The sequence below is a fragment of the Labeo rohita genome, chromosome 6 (assembly GCF_022985175.1).
Source record: "Labeo rohita strain BAU-BD-2019 chromosome 6, IGBB_LRoh.1.0, whole genome shotgun sequence".
Lineage (NCBI taxonomy): Eukaryota > Metazoa > Chordata > Actinopteri > Cypriniformes > Cyprinidae > Labeo > Labeo rohita.
In genome coordinates, this window is record NC_066874.1 from 23505321 (window position 1) to 23527747 (window position 22427).

General features: G+C 36.0%; 3 protein-coding genes across 3 annotated transcripts; 1 reads left to right on the forward strand and 2 right to left on the reverse strand.

Annotated features, from left to right (window-relative positions):
• The first annotated feature begins 56 nt into the window (after positions 1–56).
• gtpbp6 (GTP binding protein 6 (putative)) lies at positions 57–4534 on the forward strand. Its single transcript, XM_051113272.1, has 10 exons — positions 57–665; positions 755–892; positions 975–1045; positions 1262–1392; positions 2520–2590; positions 2692–2850; positions 2931–3139; positions 3222–3370; positions 4060–4212; positions 4293–4534. The coding sequence occupies exons 1-10, from the start codon at positions 242–244 to the stop codon at positions 4417–4419; spliced, it is 1632 nt and encodes a 543-aa protein (XP_050969229.1). The 5' UTR covers positions 57–241; the 3' UTR covers positions 4420–4534.
• A 336-nt stretch (positions 4535–4870) lies between these two features.
• si:dkey-66a8.7 (PI-PLC X domain-containing protein 1) lies at positions 4871–8806 on the reverse strand. Its single transcript, XM_051113273.1, has 6 exons — positions 8406–8806; positions 7311–7447; positions 7009–7137; positions 6764–6919; positions 5206–5389; positions 4871–5116 (listed from the first exon to the last, which is right to left on the reverse strand). The coding sequence occupies exons 1-6, from the start codon at positions 8503–8505 to the stop codon at positions 4884–4886; spliced, it is 939 nt and encodes a 312-aa protein (XP_050969230.1). The 5' UTR covers positions 8506–8806; the 3' UTR covers positions 4871–4883.
• A 458-nt stretch (positions 8807–9264) lies between these two features.
• plcxd1 (phosphatidylinositol-specific phospholipase C, X domain containing 1) lies at positions 9265–17471 on the reverse strand. The gene is made up of 7 exons (XM_051111675.1): positions 16979–17471; positions 16562–16682; positions 14725–14867; positions 13944–14072; positions 13598–13753; positions 13285–13465; positions 9265–10717 (listed from the first exon to the last, which is right to left on the reverse strand). Exons 2-7 carry the CDS (start codon positions 16671–16673, stop codon positions 10461–10463), a joined length of 978 nt encoding a protein of 325 aa, XP_050967632.1. The 5' UTR covers positions 16674–16682; positions 16979–17471; the 3' UTR covers positions 9265–10460.
• Positions 17472–22427: the final 4956 nt, after the last annotated feature.

The window sequence follows — 22427 nt, forward strand, 5'->3', positions numbered from 1 at the left end:
ATGTAATACTGCATCTATCCTACCGGTGGCGCAGTTGAACAATCGTCGCTCTTAAACACAAAAGAGGAAGTCGTACCAAAACATGCATGTTTAAACTGAAATGCAGAGTTAGCTGTACAGTAAAATAAATGTATTTCTTGCAAATTTCGTTCTAGATGTTCTTAGCGTTTCTTTTGATGAAACCGTTCAATGTTGCTTGATTTGGACGTTAATTATAGTATTGTGATCTAAACCTGAGCAAATGAATCTCAACAAGATCAGTGTCTTGGCAAACCATGTGTTTCTGTGCAGATGGAGAGAATTATGCAAAGAACATGTCCTTGGTAGGAGGTACTTGACTTTTGCTAAATGTAAACCAGTTAGATTTTCTCAATGTAGCTCAGAATTAGTTGTTACCATGTTACCAAGACAAAGCTTAAGGACTGGGGTTGCAGTTCCAGTCCTGCCAGCAAGGACCTTGTCTTTGACAGCTTCCATGTTTAAGAGTAAAAGTCAAAACACAGATAACAACCGCCTAGAGGATGAAGAAGATGAACTTGATGAGGCAGAAATAGAGGAGCTGTTCCAGCAGCAGATCCCCACAAGTATTGGTGAAGAAGAACACAAGGTCTTCATCGTTCATCCCGATGTGAAATGGGGCAGCAGAAAGCAATTTCTGACCACAGGTACACATATACACTGATTAACATATACACTGATTTATCAGTGGATAAATGTGACATATTGCATAATACAGAGTTGTTTTCTTTAACAGCGGCACTTCAGATGGAAGAAGCTGTGGGTCTGGTGAACACTTTGTACAACTGGAGTGTTGTTGATAAGATCATCCTCTCCACCAAGACACCAGAGAAGAAAAGAATTTTCGGCAAGGGAAACTTTCAGGCTCTTACAGGTATATAGCTTACTGGTTTTGAGTAAATAAGATATTTTAAACACAAATTGACATCTTTTCTCTCTTCTGATGCATTTCTAAGAAAAGGTCAGAGCTACACCTGGGGTGACAGCTGTTTTTGTGAATGTGGAACGTCTTTCACCCTCCTCGGAAGTGAGTATACAAAGCATGATATGGTGACTGCATAAATTCACATCAAGGGCTTCTAAATCTTGTGCACAAAAGACTACGAAAATCTATTTTGCTAATTATGACGCATGAGGAATATGTATACTTTAGATTCAAGAAGTTCTACTTTAAGAACTGTTGTATCTGGAGTGTTAGTAATTTGTTCTAAGAAACATGCAATGTTTTATACCTGTGTTTCAGAAAGAATTGCAGGAAGCCTGGGGAGTAAAGGTACTTGATAGATACTCGCTTGTTCTGCACATTTTCCGCTGTAACGCTAGAACAAAAGAGGCCAAACTGCAGATCTCCTTGGCAGAGATTCCCTTGCTCAGGTAAATTATGTAAGTTATACACTATCTTTATAATCTATGCTGTTTTCTGATGAACTCAGCAATCCTTTTCTAGCAATCACTTCCTTTCGAAATTTGGTCTTGATTTTTAAAAATCTTTCCATCAGAAATCATTCTAATATGATGATTTGGTACTCCTTTCTCATTTATATGTATGTATACAGTATGTATTAAAGTTCAGAAGAACAGCATTATTTGAACTAGAAATCTTTTGTAACATTATATGTGTCTTTACAGTCTTTTTTATCAATATAATGCACCCTTACCGAATAAAAGTATTAATTACTTCTGGAAAAATGATACTTCCCGAAACTTTTGAACAATGGTGTACTTGCAGCACAACGAAAAAAATGGAAGCCCATTTCTGCCACTGAATAAAAAAAAAATAAAAAATTGTAAATGTGCAGTTGCAAGTTATAAAGTCAGAACTGCGTGATAAAAACTTGTAATTCTGACTTTTTTCTCCCAGTTGCAAGTTTGTATCTTGCAATTCTAACTTTTCTCTCGCAATTAAAAGTTCTGAAAATAAAAAAGGTAATTGCAACTTTTTATCTATCTTATGAAGTCCAGTTTTGAGGGGGCAAAAGACTGATATGTTCTCAGAATTGTGAGCTTATGTCACAATTAATAACTCAGTTAATAATGACTTAATAACTTGCAATTGCATGTCAGAATCAGATATAAAGTCACAATTCTGATTAAAAAAAAAAGTCACAATTGTGTTTATAGAATTTACTTTATTTTTCAGAATTGCAAGTTTATATATTACAATTATAACTTATAATTCACAATTGCGAGTTTATATCTCATAATTCTGAGAAAAAAGTCAGAATTGTAAGTTTGTATCACACAGTTCTGAGAAAAAAGTCAGAATTGCTAGATGTAAACTTGCAATTGTGAGGAAAAAGTCAGAATTGTGAGATTATAAAGTCGCAGTTACCTTTTTTTTTTTTATTCAATTTTTTTTAATTTGACTTTTTTTTTAAAAAAAAATTTTAATTTGACTCTTATTAGTGTGGTATAATTGCTTTTACATTTTACTATTAAGTAAACACTAATTAGTGTAAAAACAGACTTACCAACATATTTTTACTCTTTTAACACGTAAGATCACGTCTGAGAAATGAAGCTGCTAAGCTAGACCAGCAAGGTGGCGGCTCAAGGTACATTATGGGCTCAGGTAATGACTAAAATTGTCTTATTGCACTTGGCACTTTTAATCCACAGTCATTTTTAACCCCATTGTTAATGTGTTTAACTAAAGCTAAAATATCTTTACAGGCGAAACCCTGTATGAAGTACAGCAGAGATTGTTGAAGGAGCGAGAGCTAAAGATCCGATCGGCCCTGGAGCGACTTAGGAGGAAGAGGCACCTTCTGCGCTCCCAGCGCAAACACAGAGACTTTCCCATCGTCTCTGTCATGGGCTACACTAACTGTGGTGAGATTTGGATAAATATTAACCTGTTAATCTGTTATGTAAGATCGTAAGAAACACATTAACAGTCTTTGTTTCTAAAGGTAAAACAACTCTGATTAAAGCGCTGACTGGAGATGCTGGTCTCCAGCCAAAAGACCAGCTCTTTGCCACCCTGGATGTTACAGTACATGCAGGACAGCTGCCAAGTCATATGACTGTATTGTATGTAGACACCATTGGCTTCTTGTCCCAACTCCCTCATCAGCTTATTGACTCTTTCTCTGCCACACTGGAGGATGTAACACATTCTGTATGTACCCAAGTCACAACATTAAAAAGCTTTTTATTTTTAGCAGCGTTATAGAAAGTTTTAACACCCTCTTCTTTTGCAGGACCTCATAATTCATGTGAGAGACATCAGTCATCCAGAAACTGTGAATCAAAAGGTCAACGTACTGAATGTACTAAAGAATCTACAGATTCCAGAAAGACTGTTGAACTCTATAATAGAGGTGCACAATAAGATTGACCTCATTGAAGGGTGAGGCATCTTTTTCCTGATTTGTGTATTAATTTAATTTATTAAAAGGACAGTTCACTCAAAAATGAAAATTACCTCATGATTTATTCACCCTCAAGCCATCCTAGGTGTATATGACTTTCTTCTTTCAGACAAACACAATCGGAGTTACATCAAAAAATGTCCTGTCTCTTCCAAGCTTTATAATGGCAGTGAATGGGTGTTGAGATTTTGAAGTCCAATAAAGTGCATCCATCCATGATAAAAGTGCTCCATGTGGCTCCACGTTCTACGTCCTCCGTCATCCGCTGGAATGCCACTCTCTCGTGAACGCACGTACAACAGTTACTGGAAACTAGAGATTAAGGTTTATAAAGTTTTAAATATGGATATTTTTCTTACACAAACGCTTTGATTTACTTCAGAAGGCCTTTATTAAAACCCAGAGCCGTGTGGAGCACTTCTTATGATGGATGAATGCACTTTATTGGACTTCTATTGAACTATTGAATTTCAACAGCCATTCACTGCCATTATTAAGCTTGTAAGAGCCAGGATATTTTTTAATATAACTCAGATTGTATTCGTCTGAAAGATGAAAGTCATAAACACCTAGGATGGCTTGAGGGTGAGTAAATCATAAAACATAACTCAAGCACCAATTTTTTTTTTTTTTAGAAAAATAAATATGTTTTATATACGCTTCATAGATATGAGGTCGGTGATGCTGAGGTTATTCCCATATCCGCTCTGAAACAGCATGGCCTGGAAGTATTAAAAGAAAAGATTGAAGAAGCTGTTGTGAAGTATACCGGCAAACAAACAATGACCCTCAAAGTGCAGCTCAACAGCTCTCAATTAGCGTAAGACTTATGTAAAAATAAAGGATTATATTATTTTATCCACAGAATTTTTTTAATATGGTGCCCATTTCCCATTACAGTTGGCTGTATAAGGAGGCGACGGTTCAGGCGGTAGATGATGTGGGAGATGACTGCACTGCCAACGTCAAGGTCATCATTAGCCAAGCTGCATATGGCCGCTACAGGAAGCTGTTTCAGGTCACCTAGTAACAAACGGCTCCTGTTTCAAAGCCAGGGCGACATTGTCCAAAATAATTCACACACTCAGTGCAATAATGTTGTTTAAATATTTATTTGCTTAATAAACAGTGCATTTCAAATATCTCAAAATCTATATTTTAATACAATAAAACCAGGCATTAAGAAACCAAGTCGATTAGTGTTAATATATAAACAGTATGGGTAGAAAATACAAATTTTAACTCTCAAAGCTTGATTCAGATTTTTAAAAGCCTGCTGAGTTCATCAAGCAGAATAACACAGTAAAAGGCACATGTAAACATACTGAGGATTAAATATTGCACAGTCTCATTTAGTCTGAATACACTTTAGAGCCCTAGAAAATGTTTTAAGTTTGTAAATCTTGGGATTGTGACTCAGATGATTCCCTAAACAACGCCTTCACATGTAACAATGGCTTCACATGTGATTGTGCTTCAACAACTCCTTAATTAAAGCAGTTTTTTGTTGAGAGCAATAACAAGTGAACAAAATGGTACAGGACCAATGAAATCCCCTGCTATTATGTTTAGACATGTGGATTCAGCTCCTGGTTTCTGATCTTCTAGCCATTCCTTCACTCGGTTCCAGTTCTCCATGGTCAGAGTTCGGAGAGATACCCGAGGGTGCGAGGTGATGAAGCATCGATCTGTCGTTAAATTCAGGCCTGCTACAAAAAACCCATCTGTGCAACAGAAATATGCTGATCAGACACCAGATATTTAAGACCTGAGGTATTTTTCCCAATTATAACCAAAGAAATGCTTTTCTCACCAGGTCGACCAAGCCGTTTCTGGCATTCGAGATAGTGGATCAGCTCTTCTGCACTAGGCTTATTGGCCCAAAGATATGGGATAGGAGGCCACAATTCCTTATGGCGTGATGCTGACTGGTCTTCATATGACAGCACCACTTGATAGCCTGATGTCCACAGGCTCCGTAAGGTCAATATGGCCTCCTTTAAGAATATGTATGACACAAAACAAACCAGAAACATATTTCAAGCCTATTGTAAATGTAAGTTCAAATGAGTGCAAACCTCATAATGTTCTCATATACACTGCTGGTCAAAAGATTGGAATAAATATAGCTGCAAGCAGCGATTACCGGGGTGCTTTAAGGCATTTAAGCAAATATGGAAAAAGTCAAAGTGTTTAGCAAGTCTGTAACCACCTAAATAAATGATTGACAAAAAGCATTTTTGGCAAATACAGGACGTTTATGACTGTTACAGCATCAGCTGTGGTCCGATCCCCTTAAAACTTTGCATGCTTGTTTAGAATCACATGCTCAGCAGGTTTTGTGAAGTTTTGAGTTTTTCTTTAGGCTTTATAGGATTTTGGGTAAATTTGGACAGGCCCCTTTTCTAAACAACTACGTTATAGCTTTCCAAAGGGTAAATTTCAACATTTTTGTGGTAATTCTTGGCCTAGAGAGTCTAGAGAATTAGTTTGTCCTTGTAGACACTTGTGGCACATTAGACCAAGACCGTGCACACCAATTTTCATGTTGAGAGGACAAATGGTAGCACAGTTATAGCCATTTTTATGTTTTTGCCCTCTTATAGTACCACCAGTTGGCCAAGCGCCACGATTCAGATTGAGCTCCTCCATAAGTGTTCTGTTTTTGGCGGAGATATCTCATTCCGTTCCGGAGTTACAGGCATTTTACTAAAAGTGGCCCTGCCCCTTTCAAATGTTTTGGCGGCTATTTGCAACGGTGAGTCAAAAGTTCAACTTTTTTTTTGATAATTATTGATATTCACTCTCCAGAGATTCTTTCTGCACTGGTTTGGTTCTGATTGGGCGAAAAATCTAGGACTAGTTCGAAAAAGTATGCATTTCAAAAAAATGCTAAATACCCAAAAATTCTGATGCATGCTTTTTGTCCGGCATGAGCCAAGGATATCAACCACATAAGACACTTGAGCCTGCAACTGACAGTTTAGGAGTTATGAGCGATTTTGTACTTTTGTTTGCTCTAGCGCCCCCGTCAGGTAGATTGGGGTCAGCCTTGGTCACATTGTAGGTGCTTGAACCCCTTATTAGATATATTTCTTATGCTCACCAAAGCTGCATTTAGTTAAACACAAACACTGTAAAAACTAACATTGTGAAAAATAATTACAATTTAAAATATCTGTAATATATGTTAAAATGTCATTTATTCCTGTGACGGTAAAGCTGAATTTTTAGCAGCCATTACTCCAGTCTTGGAGTATGGAGTATATATGTAAAATAACCAAAAATTATCCCAAACTTTTGACTGGTGGTGTATTAATGATATTAAGGAAAAATTTTAGGATGTTTAAAAATTCCAAATGGTTTCTTACGTTGTGAGGGCACAGCTTAGAGCCAAGGATTTTCTTTAGAGAATAGATGAATTCCTCATGCCGTTTAAAATCCATTCCTTCGAAGTGACTACAAGCCAGAATGATGATTTCTTTGGGATGAGATTCAAGCCATGAAGCAACTGTCTGTAGGGTTTCCTACAAAACAAAATGTTTAGAAATCATAAAATGCACAAAATTAAGAATGTCAAACTTAAATATCTAATCCATCTCGACACTGTACTTACAACGACCGTCGCATGTGTGTAAATGACATGAGTGAAGTAAAGCTCGTTGGAAGGATCGTACTGTTTGTGGGCAATTCGAAGATCAAAGTATCGAATGCCTGCTGTGAGTTGCTCCACAATGTTTTGGACCTGGTTATTACACAATAAAGGGCTTTGACTGGTAGTTGAATGGTACAAATACATTTCTCACAAGACATAAACTGACTCTATGAGAGTTATAGGAGAGAGACGGTTTGTTCTATCTCTGCTATAAAATATTAAGCATTGCAAGTAGTCAAAATAAGCATTAAGTATATGCCTGCCTGAGTAGTAGCCCATCTGTAAATAGCTGGCCGGGTGAAACAGCAGAAAACTCCATCCAATAACCTGAATGTGTCTGACTCAGATCGGAGCAGTGGAGAAGTGATATCCAGACAGTAACTCATTGCATCATGGCTACCTGAAAACAAATGAGGGTTTATTAATTGTCTGCACTGATAAGGATCTTAGCACATTCTGTGCAATAATATCTTAAATAAATAGTAAAATAATATTATAAAATTACATAACATTTACTGAATACATTTATTAGTTTTCATTAAAAAACAAAACAAAACATGTAACTGTAACATTCCCTGTGTTCCACAGGGGCTATCGAGGCTCATTTCCACTACTAAAAAGTTTTTGAACAGTACAATTTTTTTTCTGCTCAGCAAGCCTGCATTTATTTGATCTAACGTACAGCAAAAACAATACAATTTGGAAATATTTTTACAATTTAAAATAACAGCTTTCTATTTGAATATATTTCAAAATGTAATTTATTCCTGTGATTTCAAAGCTGAATTTTTAGCATCATTACTCCAGTCACATGATAGAATTTTTTCAGGTTTCTTTGATGAATAGAAAGTTCAGAAGAACAGCTTTTATCTGAAATAGAAATCTGTCCAAAAAAAATATATATATATATTAGTATATGATGTTACAAAAGCTTTTTATTTAAGATAAATGCTGATCTTTGGATATTTCTATTCATAAAAGAATCCTGAAAAACGGATCATGTGACACTGAAGACTGGAGCATAAATTCAGCTTTAATTACATAAATAAAATACATCTTAAAATATATTAAAATAGAAAACTGTTGTTTTAAATAATAAAAATATTTCGCAGTATTACTGCTGTATTTTGGATCAAATAAAGGCAGTCTTGGATGAGCAGAAGAGACTTCTTTAAAAACATTACTGTTCAAAAACTTTTGACTGGTAGTGTAAATTTAGAATTTTGTGAACAAAAGTCAGAACGGCGAATTTATAACTATAGATTCTCTAAATACTCTAAACTCTAAATTAAAAGAAAGTAGCAATTACTTTTTTTAGATTTATATTCCGTGGCGGAAATGCTTCTAAAGGTGCTCACCTGGTATTGAGAGATGAGTCAAAGGAACATCCCACAGTTTCTCTGGCAAACAAGACATCCAGTCTTCGTGATTAATGTCATCCTTTATAATGTATTCCATCAGTTCACTGGATCATATAAAAGCAGTAGCTCTTTACAGATGAATGTAAATAGCTGAAATGAGTTGATCTGCTGAAACAGTCCGCGTTTGAACGAAACAGATAACACATCATCGATTACAAGGCTCAAAGCCCAACTCTTTGTAAAGGTAAACCCACAACCTCAGCGTTTAGTCAACTCCATGTTTCACGAAATTAATAGGGTTTTAGAAGTGTTACGTGTCATTCTTACTCATTAAACTCTCATGACGTGTTACCTCGGTATTTCCGTGTTTCATGCTGCCTCAGTTTGTCACGCTTTACTGACTGCAGAACAGCCTGTTCATTCAAGTTACCGCCCCAAAAACATTGATTTTATCCCCGTCATATTTTGGATAAAATGCTGAATTCAAATGATGTGTTTCTAATTTTTTTTCATTTCTCTAATCAAAATGACAGCTATTGATAAAATTACACTACCGGTCAAAAGTTTTTGAACAGTAAGATTTTTAATGTTTTTTAAAGAAGTCTCTTCTTTAAAAACATTCACATAAAAAACTTATTTTAAATAGTAAAAATGTTTCAAAATTGTACTGTTTTTGCTGTACTTTGGATCAAATAAATGCAGGCTTGGTGAGCAAAAGAGACTTATTTAAAAAAAAAAAAAACATTAAAAACCAAAAACCTTTGACTGGTAGTGTATGTTAAAAACAATCTAAATATATCAAGTAGACACTCCACACTGTTACATTTTCCATACTGTTATTTATTTTACCATACATGATATTCCCTTTAGAAATATATGGCAACACAATAGTCGTGTTATACATGTTATTTGCTTGCCATGGTTTAGTAATCTGGTGACCTTTCATCATTTTATCATCTTTTGAGGTAGAAAGACACACAAAACTCTATTATCAAAGTTTAGCTTTGACTACAGGCGTTCAGCACACTCCATAATCAATGAACAAGCATGTTGCTTTCCATGTCAGCTAATTCTCGCTCCTTGCTTTTGTTTGTGTGCCAAAGACATTTTTAATAACTCAAAACACAATTGAATTAAGATTGTTAGCAGTTTTGTTTATTGGAAATCTGCAGATATTAAATGTGAATATTTGATATGCCATTCAGCTGTTATTTGTGTTAGCATAAGCATATTTGTTAGTAATGCAAACTGATAATCTTGATTAAATTGCATGCAACTATGGCAGAGAACATGTGCAACCACAGAAATACTCCAGTGTCTTTTCATGCTTTTGATTGTGCACCATGCAAACATGTACTTATTAGAATCATATTCCCATTGCCATTCCACGCAGTAGAAACTTGAAAGGAGTATATCATAGAGAAAGAACAATCCTGAGTGTTTGGTAATCATATATATTTGTGCAGGCTTGCATTGAGTAGACTTCAGCAATTCTCATGCAAACTCACAGGGGAACGTATTGTGTCCTGTAATGTGCTTGTGTTTGGAGTTGTACTGTACATAAAGTTGACATCCATTTGGAACCAAGTCCTTAAAAATGATCAACATTTTTGCAAAATCAGAGGTATATATTGAAGTCTGGATAAATAAGCTTAAGACAGTAAGTTCAAGTCATAAAAGTCAGTGCATTACAATATTCTACCCATAAATCAAAATGATCTATCATCATCAGGATGCTTGCACACTAGAAACCGCTCTCTGTTGGAAGCGTTTGGTGAACAGGAATGTGTAGGATCTGTTTTAAGGGTATAGAAAGTGCTTTTGGTTGCATGGTGGTGCATCGGTTTCACAAAAACCCTTTTTTTGTTTTTTGTCTACGTCCTTGCAATGCACCATCCCTACAGAAATGAATGGAGCTGACGCAGCATAAACTCTAGTGTGTAAGCACCCTCATAAAAAAGTGCAAAGTTGACTAGTATAAAAAAACCATCAGAAGAACAAGAAACGCTTCTTTCGTCAAATGTTAAATACATTGTGCAGACTAAAAGAGGCTCAGGGTTCTGGTATTATGGTCCTGTTGAGCAGATTTTCATTCAGTGCAATGACGGTTGGTATGAAACGGCTCTCTGTCACAAAGTCCCCAGCTATGATGTTGAGGGAGCCGGCATTAGAGCCAGGCTTTTGTTGCTTGACCCAGCTAAGTAACGTGGGATATGTAGACATCACCATATCCTTGAGTGATTCTGTGGGATGGGAGCATATGTACTTCAGATCTTCTGTAAGATTGATGCCAGTCACAAAGAATCCGCCTGTGGAAAATGAAACACATGAGAACTCATGTTTAATTTCAGTTTTCCAAGTAAAATAAACATAAAAAAGAAGGGTTAATATTATAGGAATATTTTCCAAAAATGATGATTGTTGTATCACGAAAATAATTAATAACATAGCTGCAAGCAGTGATTACCTGTGTTAAGCACTTTAAGGCATTTAAGCAAATATGGAAAAAGACTTGTCTACCAAGGCTGTAACTACCTAAATCAATGATTAAAAAAAATAGCAAATACAGGTAATTTGCCATAGAATATTTGATGTTTTTTTTAGCGCCAGCTGTGGTCCAATCGCCTTAAAACTTTGCATGCTTGTGTAGAATCACCTGTCGCATGCACTCAGCAGGTTTTGTGAAGTTTTGAGTTTTCCTTTAGGCTTTATAGAATTTCGGGTAAATTTGGACAGGCCCATTTTCTAAACGCCCCCTGTTATAGCTTTCCAAAGGGTAGATTTCAACATTTTTGGATAATTATTGGCCTACAAAAAGTCTAGAGAATTGTACTGCTGTGTTTTTCTCCAGATAAGTGAAAAGCTAGCGAAAAACCTAGGACTAGGTTAATCATTAATCACATCTTAATCATTTAACAAACGATTTGATTGACAGCAGTGGTTCCAGAGGCAAAGTTGTCCGAAATGAGGAGTTCTATCGTATGATACAAAAACCGTGAGTATTTGTGAAAAACCATGCAATATACAATTGTTTACGCCAGGGGTGCCCAACCCTGTTCCTTGACATCGACTTTCCCGCAGGGTTTAGTGCCAACCCTAATCAAACACACCTGTCTATAATTATCAAGTGCTCCTTGAGATCCTAATTAGCTGGTTCAGGTGTGTTTGGTCAGGGTTGGAGCTGAACCCTGCAGGAAAGTCGATTTCCAGGACCAGGGTTGAGCACCCCTGGTTTACGCCCTTGAAAAATGTGATATCGCTCCCCAGTGGCCAATTTCTTTCAAATTTCTCTCAGACCTTTGGGGCTATGAGTCAAACAGGCCCACCAAGTCTCATTTCCGATCAGCCTCCGTTAAACAGTTTCCCAAATTTGTCTGCCAATGGCGGCCATGTTTTCTGAGATGCGCAAATGTCCTTGTAGACACTATTGGCACTTCGGACCAAGACCATGCACACTGATTATTTTAATGTTGATAGTACAAAATGTGTGTTTTTTTCCCTCTTATAGCGCCACCAAGTGGCCCGCTCTGTGATTCTTTTCCCTGTGATCTCAGATTGAGCTCTTACATAAATGTTCCAGGTTTGGCAGAGATATCTCATTTTGTTCAGGAGTTATAGGCATTTTACTAAAAGTGGCCCTGCCACCGGTGAGAATCTTTCTACACTAGTTTGGTTCTGATCGGGCAAAAAACCTAGGACTAGTTAGCAAAAATAGGTTTTTAAGTGAATATAGGTGAAATACCCGAAAATTTCGCCAGGCTCACAAAGACATTTTCGGCATGAGCCAAGGATCCCAACGACATAAGACACATGAGTCTGCGGCTGATGGTTTAGGAGACGGTTTAGTGATTTCATACTTTCGATCACTTAGCGCCCGTCAGGCCGATTGGGGCGAGCCATGGTCATATTGTAGGCAGTGTGAGCACTACCATCCCTCCAAGTTTCAAGTCTCTACAACTTATGGTTTGGTCTGCACGATCAGTTTTACATGGAGATCGCCGATCCGTGACCATTCCAACAATTACAATAGGGTTTCAGCGCTACGCGCTTGAACCCCTAAAAATAAAATAATAGCTTATGAGTTACTGCCACAGGAAACATTTTCACTTTTGTAAGGATGAGGTTTTTTTTCAAGAGAATAAAATTAAATATAAAGAATTTAAATGAAATTCTGAGTTACTATTACAGAAACATTTTCCAAAGATGACAGTTTTATCAAGAAAATTAAATTAAATAAATAAAAAAAATTAAAAGCTTGTGAGTTACTGTTACAAGAACATTTTCCAAAGATGATAGTTTTATCAAGAAAATAATAAAATAAAATAATAGCTTGAGTTATTGCTACAGGAAACATTTTTACTTTTCTAAGGATGACAGTTTCATCAAAAGAATAAAATAAAAGCTTAAGAGTTACTGTTACAGGAAACATTTTCACTTTTTCAAAGATTATAGTTTTATAAAGAAAATAATTAAATAATAATAATAATATTGTATGAGTTACTGTTACATAAAACTGTTTCACTTTTCCAAGGATGGTAGTTCTATCAAAATAATAAAATTCAATAAATCTAAAAAGTTAAATTAATAGCTTGAGTTATTGTTACAGGCAACATTTTCACTTCTGATAACAGTTTTATCAAGAGAATGAAATAAAAGCTTAATAGTTACTGTTACAGGAAACATTTTCAGTTTTTCAAAGATTATAGTTATATTAAGAGAATAATTAATTTAAAAAAATAGCTTATGAGTTACTGTTACGTAAAACAGTTTAACTTTCCCGAGGATGACAGTTTTATCAAGAGCATATTAATCAAATTAAATTTAAAAAAAAAATAGCATTTTATTCCGAAAATTAAGGCATATCATTAAGGATTACCTGGTCTGCCATTTTGTTTCCTACGTTCAAATTCCTCGATCAGCGCTTCAGCCTTGCATTTGTTTGCCCACCAATAAGGTATATGGAACCACAATTCCCTGTGGCAGTTGGCAATATGGTGCTCGTATGAAACGATAACTTGATGGCCCTGGCTCCATAATTTCCGTAGCGTCACACACTCCTGACAGAAAAATCAGAAGTTTATTTTCATAATTAATTTGAATCAACAAAGTAATATATTGGAAACATATTGTTACCAATGCCACTTCCCATCATCGATTTCTAAAATTAAACAACAAAAACGGATGCGTACCATTTTGGGACACAGTTTGGAATCAAAAACACTCTTTATAGTTGAGACAAGCAGTGTGTGAAGCTCTTGATTGAGACCCAGAAAGTGGCTAAATGAGAGGATGACTACTTCCTTGGGATGAACATCCAACCACTCTCTGATCTCTTTTAATATCATCTGAAATAACACAAGAAATTGGTTAGACTCAAATATAAAGCATTCATTTATACTCTTCCAACATCAAACTCAACAGAATAGAATTACTGGACATATCAAATTACACAACAAACAGGCAAGCTGGGAAACGCTGTGCTACAATACTTTTAAATGTTTAATCAATTGTTTTCATAGTTTTGCATAGTCTTACCTCCACAGTTATAGTGGTATAAACACCATGGTAGAAGTAGAGATCATTCGATCTGTCATTAGGCCGATGTGCTATCCTCAGGTCACAGTATCGCACTCCAGAATCCAACTGCTCTCTAATGCTAGACTCCTATGGTAAATAATGTAAAGCACAATCATTAACAATGCAGGTGCAGTAAAGATAGTGCTGAACGGCTAGCTGGAGACAAACAGTGCCAGTAAAACCACTGAAAGTAAAGTAACAATTTCTGTAAAAACGTTACGCTCTATCTCACCTACAGACTTTGGAACAACGTGTTCATCCATCAGTGTTACTTTTGTCATAACTATCCCATCTAATTGTGCTTTCAGAGCTTTCACTCTAGCAAAGCCACTGAGTGTTTGATTGATTTCCTCAGGACACCAGACGGCAATTTATTCCCCCTCACGCTGATAGATTTCAGAGACTCATGCTCTACAGGAATCTGCTGATGCATGCTGACATAAATTGGTCTATAACCTCATGAGGGGTTTGATACCATAACCAGCATAACGGGATTTCTTTTAGCTTTTACGTATATGTTTATATTGGGAAGTTTTTGTCCCTAAGCTATTATTGAGCTTTTTCAAATGTGAAGTCAACACTTTTTTATATAAAGAATTTGATCATGCCTTTTCTGATATAGTATTAGTAATTTGCATTTCAATATATGAAAGACAACAAGGCTTTCAAAGAACTCAAATGGTTTACTATTTGTTCATGTAATTGGAAATGTGAATTGTGCTTGATGACAAATACATACCTGTGCTATTGCCCACTTGTATACAAATGGCCTTATGATGGGCTTCATGTACTTGTCCAGCTTTTGCAACATGTCCGGTTGAGTGAGGTCCACTGGAGAGCGGTCATTCTTATCCAGACAGTAGGTTATGGCATTATGGCTTCCTACAAACCCATTAGGACAATGACACAATGACCATAAGCACTTAGCTAAACTAAAGAAATATGTGACCATGGACCACAAAACCAGTCTTAAGTAGCACGGTTATATGGGTAACAATAGCCAAAAATGTTGTATAGGTCAAAACTATTGATTTTTCTTTTGTGCCAAAAATAATAAGGATATTAAGTAAAAATCATGTTCCATTAATATATTTTGTAAATTTCCTACTGTAAATATATCACAAAACTTAACCATTTAACTGTCACCCCCCATTTTTTTAAAATAGGCATGAAAGTGCACTATCCAAACTTAAATTTTTGTAATTCATGAACACTTTGGAATACAGAACTAAGGTTGGTCTCTTTTTAAAGAAGACAGTCAGCAGATTGTGGCAGAAGTGAAATTTAAAAAAAAAAAATTATTAATAAGTTATAGTAGTTTAAATTTACTAAAAAGAAAATGCACTGTACCATTTTTATGTAATTTTATATAAAATACATATTTTACATAACAGGTTTACCCTAAATTTGATATCAAATTGAAGCCTTATGTCTAAATAAGTTATGTTCCAAATTTGAAGTTGATATGAAAAAAATTGAGGTTCCTGTGAAAGTTTGTTTAGGGCGTTATACCACAAACAGCCACCGGGTGCCATACAAACTCTATAGAATTTTTTAAAATGCATTTTTCTGTCACAAAAGTCTCTGTCAATTTTACATTTATCACAAAATAACCACCAAATATGAAATCCTGAGACTCAGACCTTTCCAATCCAAGATTTTAAAAAGTTTGGATTCTAAAAGACCGTAATGCATTTTGTAATATGACACTTGATATCGCTGCTAAGGGGGAGGAGACCGCCAAAAGATTTTACAGTACCATTTCCATAGTAACACAATGTTCAAAATGGAATCATAGGATGATTCTTGGGCTTCTAAGCTTTCAAATGATATATAATTTATGATGATTACTAAAACATTTGATCGAGAAAAAGGACAACGAAAAAAGAGCGCCAAGCGTCCCACAGGTGGGACGGTGACAGTTAAAGGGTTAATTTTTGATTAGTAATATGCATTGCTAAGAACTTCATTTGAACAATTTTAAGGTGATTTTCTCAATATTTAAATTTTTTTGCACCCTCAGATTACAGATTTTCAATTTTTTTCAAAAAAATAAATTATTAATAAGTTATAGTAGTTTAAATTTACTAAAAAGAAAATGCACTGTACCATTTTTATGTAATTTTATATAAAATACATATTTTACATAACAGGTTTTACCCTAAATTTGATATCAAATTGAAGCCTTATGTCTAAATAAGTTATGTTCCAAATTTGAAGTTGATATGAAAAAAATTGAGGTTCCTGTAAAAGTTTGTTTAAGGCGTTATACCACAAACATTCTCGGCCAAATATCGTCCTATCCTAACAAGCCATACATCAATGGATGTATAAAACTCACCCTTATGACTGGTTTTGTGGTTCCGGGTCACAAATAAGCAGAATGTAGAAATAAAGACACCCTCCTAATATAACAATATCCACACTTTCTGTACATAAATGTGATTAATATTAAATTTAAATCATATAAAGACTGGAACTGTGGGTACTCACTGAAAACACAGAAAAAAGCCATAGTCCTATAGTGCCACGGTTTGTATAATTGAATGGATAAATACAAATGTGAGGTTAAATACCTGGAATGGCCATGTAACAGAGAGGTGTATCCCACAGTGCACTGGGAAGATGGGCCATCCAGTTTTCCATGGGAAGCTCACTCAATGACACTTGGCTGACCTCCGATGTCATCTTGGACTTCTGTCAAAATGTAAAAGGAAGGCAAATGCATATGTATGTCTTTTTAATAAACATAATAAACAGAAAGAATCTAAACACCAGCATCTAAATAAGGCCAAGTAGCTTCATTAAAAGACCATGTTGCAAGTCAACAATATGGCTACGCTGGTCCATCATCCAGACCAACACTACACCAGCTTGGACCAGCATGGAAATTCACGTAAGTTTATTTACCAGGGAAAAGACTAGCCTATGCAAATATAGGATTTCATTCAAATTAAATGAATTGTTCATAGTTATAAAATATCAGGATTTACCAGGCTTTAAATGTGGTTTCTTAGTCCAGGAAGAATATTTCAGCAAAGGTGTTTTAAACAATTTTAATTCGTTACACCTGACACGTGAACAGGTTAAACCGGCTTCAACAGACTCCGATGCTGAAGGACTCGGATGCTAAAAGGACACGAGATATTCGTCCACTTCACTGATTCCCGAAGCACCATGGTGGTCGTGTAAAAGTGAGATGGATGTTGAGCGATGCTGAACTTGTCATTGGCGGCACAAGGTTGAACCGGGCTGGGTATCCACAACAAAATCCCGCGCTGATAACCGAAATAGTCCGGAAGAAACTCTCTCTCCTCTCCGTGTAATGGTGAGATTAAACTTGTTTCAGAGTTTCCTTTTCATTTCAATCATCAAACAAATCAAGGTGCTACTGGACGTTTCAAAAATTCCTCTTTTGGAGCGATATTATAGAAAAGAAACGGCGGTAGAACCGGCGCACTTCTCCACTGCATTCTCCACCCGGTCAGTATCTGACAGTTTTAGAACGTACTACGGTAAAGGCTTGGAACATAAATATTAATGACGTAACGAGACGCTCTCCCAGTAGGGCGAAATGATTCGCTGAAAGGCAAACGTTGGCTCATGAATATTAATTAAGCGAATTGGCTGGAAGCGTCGACAGGATTGCCTAATTAATATTCATAAACCTTCCTCATAGTAGGAGTCGTATTTTCCCGTGCGGGTGAGGGAGGGAGGGGTTTAGTATTTTTTAGGCAGATGCTAGTATACTTTATGACGAGACAATTAAGATGAATTACTGTCAACATCATTTTTTAGTACAGAATACATCTGGTTAAGCAAGTTTAATTTTCTCCATTGTTTTCTTTTGATGGGACTGGTGATGCAGCTCCTCTCTGCTGCTGTGAGGGAGGCAGAATGCTAAACTGCTGACCTCAGTATTGTTAGAGAAACAGTGTTTCGCGATGACACGGGACTTTTCTCTAATACCTCACAGCATCACTATAGTACACAGAAGAGGCATCTCTGTAATGCCGATTAATTTAACCCATCATCTTAAGAAAAAAAAAATGGGAGAATCAAGAAGTAATGGAACCTATTCATTCCATCTGAGCAGTTCTGTTGTTTTCAATCTGACAAAGCCAATTTAATCCAGTTCACTATAGCCTAGTGACCCCAGCTGACCTTTTACTTCACCGGAATTCTATAAGACCAGCATGGAGTGGCTCCAAGGGCTTCTTTGTCATGTATTATGTCATGTGTTAAGACAAAGTTTGAAAGTACTTCGGCCATAGCACAATAGTGTTATTGCACATTATGCAAATTGTCGAACAGTGATAAGAATAGTCTAATAATCATTACATTAATACAGAACACAAGCAGATGGTTTTCTCTTTATGCTCTAAGATGCAATTCTTCCTAATGGATTTATATTTCCATCACATCAATCTAAACAGGCGAAACTCATTTCTTAGCCTACATTAAAAATTAATAGTTTTAGATAAAAACATATGTTTGGTTATCAGTCCAAAATCTGTTTGTTTTCTATTTAAAAAAAAAAAAAAAAACAGCATCCCATCCATGAATAGAACCTTAGTGTTCTACATATTTCTCTTTCCTTTGTAATTATATAATGACGCTGAGAAGAAAGAATTGTTAAATTATATTATTATAATTTTTTTGCACAACAAAAAGTATTCTAGCAGCCTCATAAAATTATGGTTGAATCACTGATGTCACATGGCCTATTTTGTCGATGTTCTTGGTACTTGTTGTACCTTGACCGTGGTAGGACCCTTGCTGTCTATGCAGGGTCAGAAAGCTCTCAGATTTCATCAGAAATATCTTAGTTTGTGTTCCAAAGACGAATAAAGGTCTTAAGGGTTTGGAACAAAATAAGGGTGAGTAATTAATGACAGAATTTTAATTTTTGAGTGAACTAACCCTTTAAGTTTCAAAGTGATTAATTATTCATGTTGCAAAAATGTTAATACTTCTTGTTTGTGACCTGACTGAAAGGTATCTTAATTGCTTTGTTTTGTCTGTTTTTCTATTCTCATGTGGACAAGTTCATCTAGTCATGGAGTGTCCAACCTTGGACACTCTTTAGAGGTCCAGCTCTATTCAAACACACCTGTTTGAACCAGCCTATGAAAGTCAGAGTTCTCTCAAATGACACACAGGTGTTCAAGAACACGTTGATCATTGCCACGTTTGGGAATTCTGATGTAGATCTTACCAATGTTAAACCAAGACTAGAAAAGTTACTTGGTGCTTTATAAAAGGAGCACTTGGCAGTAGCACTAGTGATGTTGAATAAATTACAAGTTAATATTGTTTGTAGTAGTACTAGAACTGCACCGACAATTAACATTATACTGTAATTTACATTAGCTGAACTTGCAAATAAGCAACATAATAATGCTCCGAACTATATTAAATGTTATTTCACAGCTCTCTGGAATACTTGAATTTGATCAAACAGAACATCCACTTAGCACTGAGGTCCTGTGGGACCATTATTTTGCAATAATGACTACCTGACTGTGTGTTATCCCTTACTTACCTAAGGCTGCAGAACTGGATGTTTCTTTTTTTTGCTATGATTTATATTTCTCTTTTAACAGAGTGCTAACTTTAGAGTCAAACTCAGCTTTTTCCCCAAATGATCAATAAGCCTTAGGCAGCACTGAAGTCCTGCTGTGGCAGCTAACACAGCAGCCACTCAACCAAAAGAAAATCAGTTCAGTCCAAAGATAAACTGGTTAATCTTGAAAAGAACATCAGATGACAGTGGAACTCAGCATTACCTATCCATATTAATATTTATGTGAAATGAAAATGATTCTGGGCAGCAATACTGAATGATACACTACTCAGCTTAATATTTAAAACAGTGTGGCTTTATATACACACCCACATTTGGAATCAAGCTCTTGAATTGTTTCTCTTGAATGTTCCTCTGACTAAACATCTTCAGAATGTAAATGATTCGCTTATTATCGAGTTATCTTATTGTGTTAGTTCACAGCAGGAGGCAGATACAGCCTGAGGAAACACCACAGAGTGCAGAAATGGTGGTTTCTGGAGCGGAGAAGATTAATAAAACTGTGGAGAACACTTCCACTTTGGACTAGCCAGAGGCTCTGGGAGAAGAATGAGGTTGAAGGAAAATGACAGAACACTAATTACTACTCTAGAGCTTTACAAGAACATGACCTCACGATTTAAAGTGCTGGATTTAGCACTGTTTAAATGTTTGGGGTCAAAAAGCCTCTTCTGATCACCAAGATAGAATTCATCTGATCAACAAATACTCAAAAAAAAAAAAAACTATTTTGAAATGTAATTTATTCCTGTGATGGCAAAGCTGGAATTTTAGCAACCATTATTCCATCTTCAATGTCACATGATCCTTGAGAAACCATTGTATGATGACCTGATGCTCAAAAAATGTCCATATTACTATCCACCTTTTTCTTTGACATGGAAGTAAGCCCATGGGTGAGACTTCCAGTTCATAAGCCACAGAGAGTTTGCGCTAGTACATCACGATATGGTAAGTTATGGCCAGATGCATGGGCAAATTAAAGTTAATAGGTGATAAAAGAGACGTATGCTGCGCTGACGTGTGGCGCCGTCCTGGCTCGTGGACCTTTCCCAGTCCCACCCCCTTCTCTCTCTCCCACTTCGGTTCCTGTCCACCTATACTGTCCTATCTAAATATAGGCATAAGAACGCCAAAAATTAAAGCTTTAAAAAAAAAAATATTTCACCTTCCTGACCGGAAGTGATATGAACAAACATGAATGATTCTTGCCCTGGAAATCCTGGTTCAGTTTGGCCAACCACAAATGCCTTTTGTTCCTCAGTTTTTTGCACTCTCCTCCTCGATTTGTTTTAACTTTTGGCAGTCTACTCCAAATATTTTTCCCGGTCCGACCAATTAGTACAACCCAAAACATGACAATAACTGGCCATTTTCAGCAGAAATAATCAGCAAAATATTAGTTTCATTTGGTTCAGGGGCTTTTACGTTCTGTGCCGCCAATATGGCTGTTTGATGACGCGTCATGAAAACACACTATAGTGAAAAAAGGAGAAGAATAACAATGTGCAGAAAACATTAAAACTGTTTGCACTACAAACCAGTGTGCTCATAATTATAATAATACATTAAAATAATATGGTACACCAATTTTGCAATATCAAGTTGCAAAACAAACTGTTTTGTACAGTTAAAAACATGATCTTTACTTAATATCCTAATGATTTTTGGCATTAATGAAAATCAGATCATTTTTACCCATAAAATGTATTGTTGGCTATTGCTACAAATATACCCCTGCTTATGACTAGTTTTGTGGTCCAGGGTCACAAATATGTTTTGAATTTGTCACACCACAGGGAAATGTTATTAACCACCCAGCCAAATTAAATGATAAAAAAAACACCAGAGTAAGTTATCAAAATCGTAAAAATAAGCAGTATTCTTTGCTCGCAAACACTGGGGGCGTGTCCCCTGTCGGCGCTGAAACCACGCCCACTCACGGGAAAGCTCCCGCCTCTCACAACTGTCAAACACAAATAAATTTTAATAAAGAGACCAAGCAGTTTTGTAAATTATGGCAACCATGTAATATGCATTTATGTGACAAAGTCCTAGCTAGCTAGTAAACTGCAGGCTTTAGTAATTAACAGTAATGAGACTAACTCGCTAACCACTGATACTAATGCTGCATTCACGCCATGCCGTAATTCCGAAAACACGTGACATTCTACTCTGAATTCATAATTCATTTATAATCTGAATTATGTGTTTCTATGACAATACTATCAACGCCAAAGCCCTCACGTGTTCCTGAACTCGTAATTACAACTTGTAAACAAACCAGTTACAGATGTACCACGTGACCGCCGTCAGGTTCATTTTGGCGCTGAGTCCGACAACATTAAAGGTATGAGTCACGTGTTGTTATCTGGGAATTACGGTAATTACGACATGGCTTGAAGGCAGCATAAGGCGCTCGTTATTACAGTGTTAGGGGAGGGGCCAGTGCGTCATAGAAACACGATTTCAGGTTCGCCCAAAAAATCCTGAACACAGAATTGGTGAAAAATTGTTTAAATGTCTAACTAACAATCCAGTCCTACAAAGTTCACAGCCTTTGTAACACCTTTTCAGCAGTACATTTCTAAAATTAATGTGTTAACTGTCTGAAGTGCCTTTACACAAACTTTAATATTTTAATGGATAATGCAATACATTTTTCAGGATCCTTTGATTAATAGAAAGTTTAACAGGATTTATTTGAAATAGAAATCTTTTTTTGTTTGTCACTTTTAATCAGTTTAACGTATCCCTAATTTCTTATTACTTTAAGATCTTTTAAAATCTAACTGCAATTTTTGCAACATTATAAATTTATTTTTTATTTTATTAATGTTATTTATAAATAACTT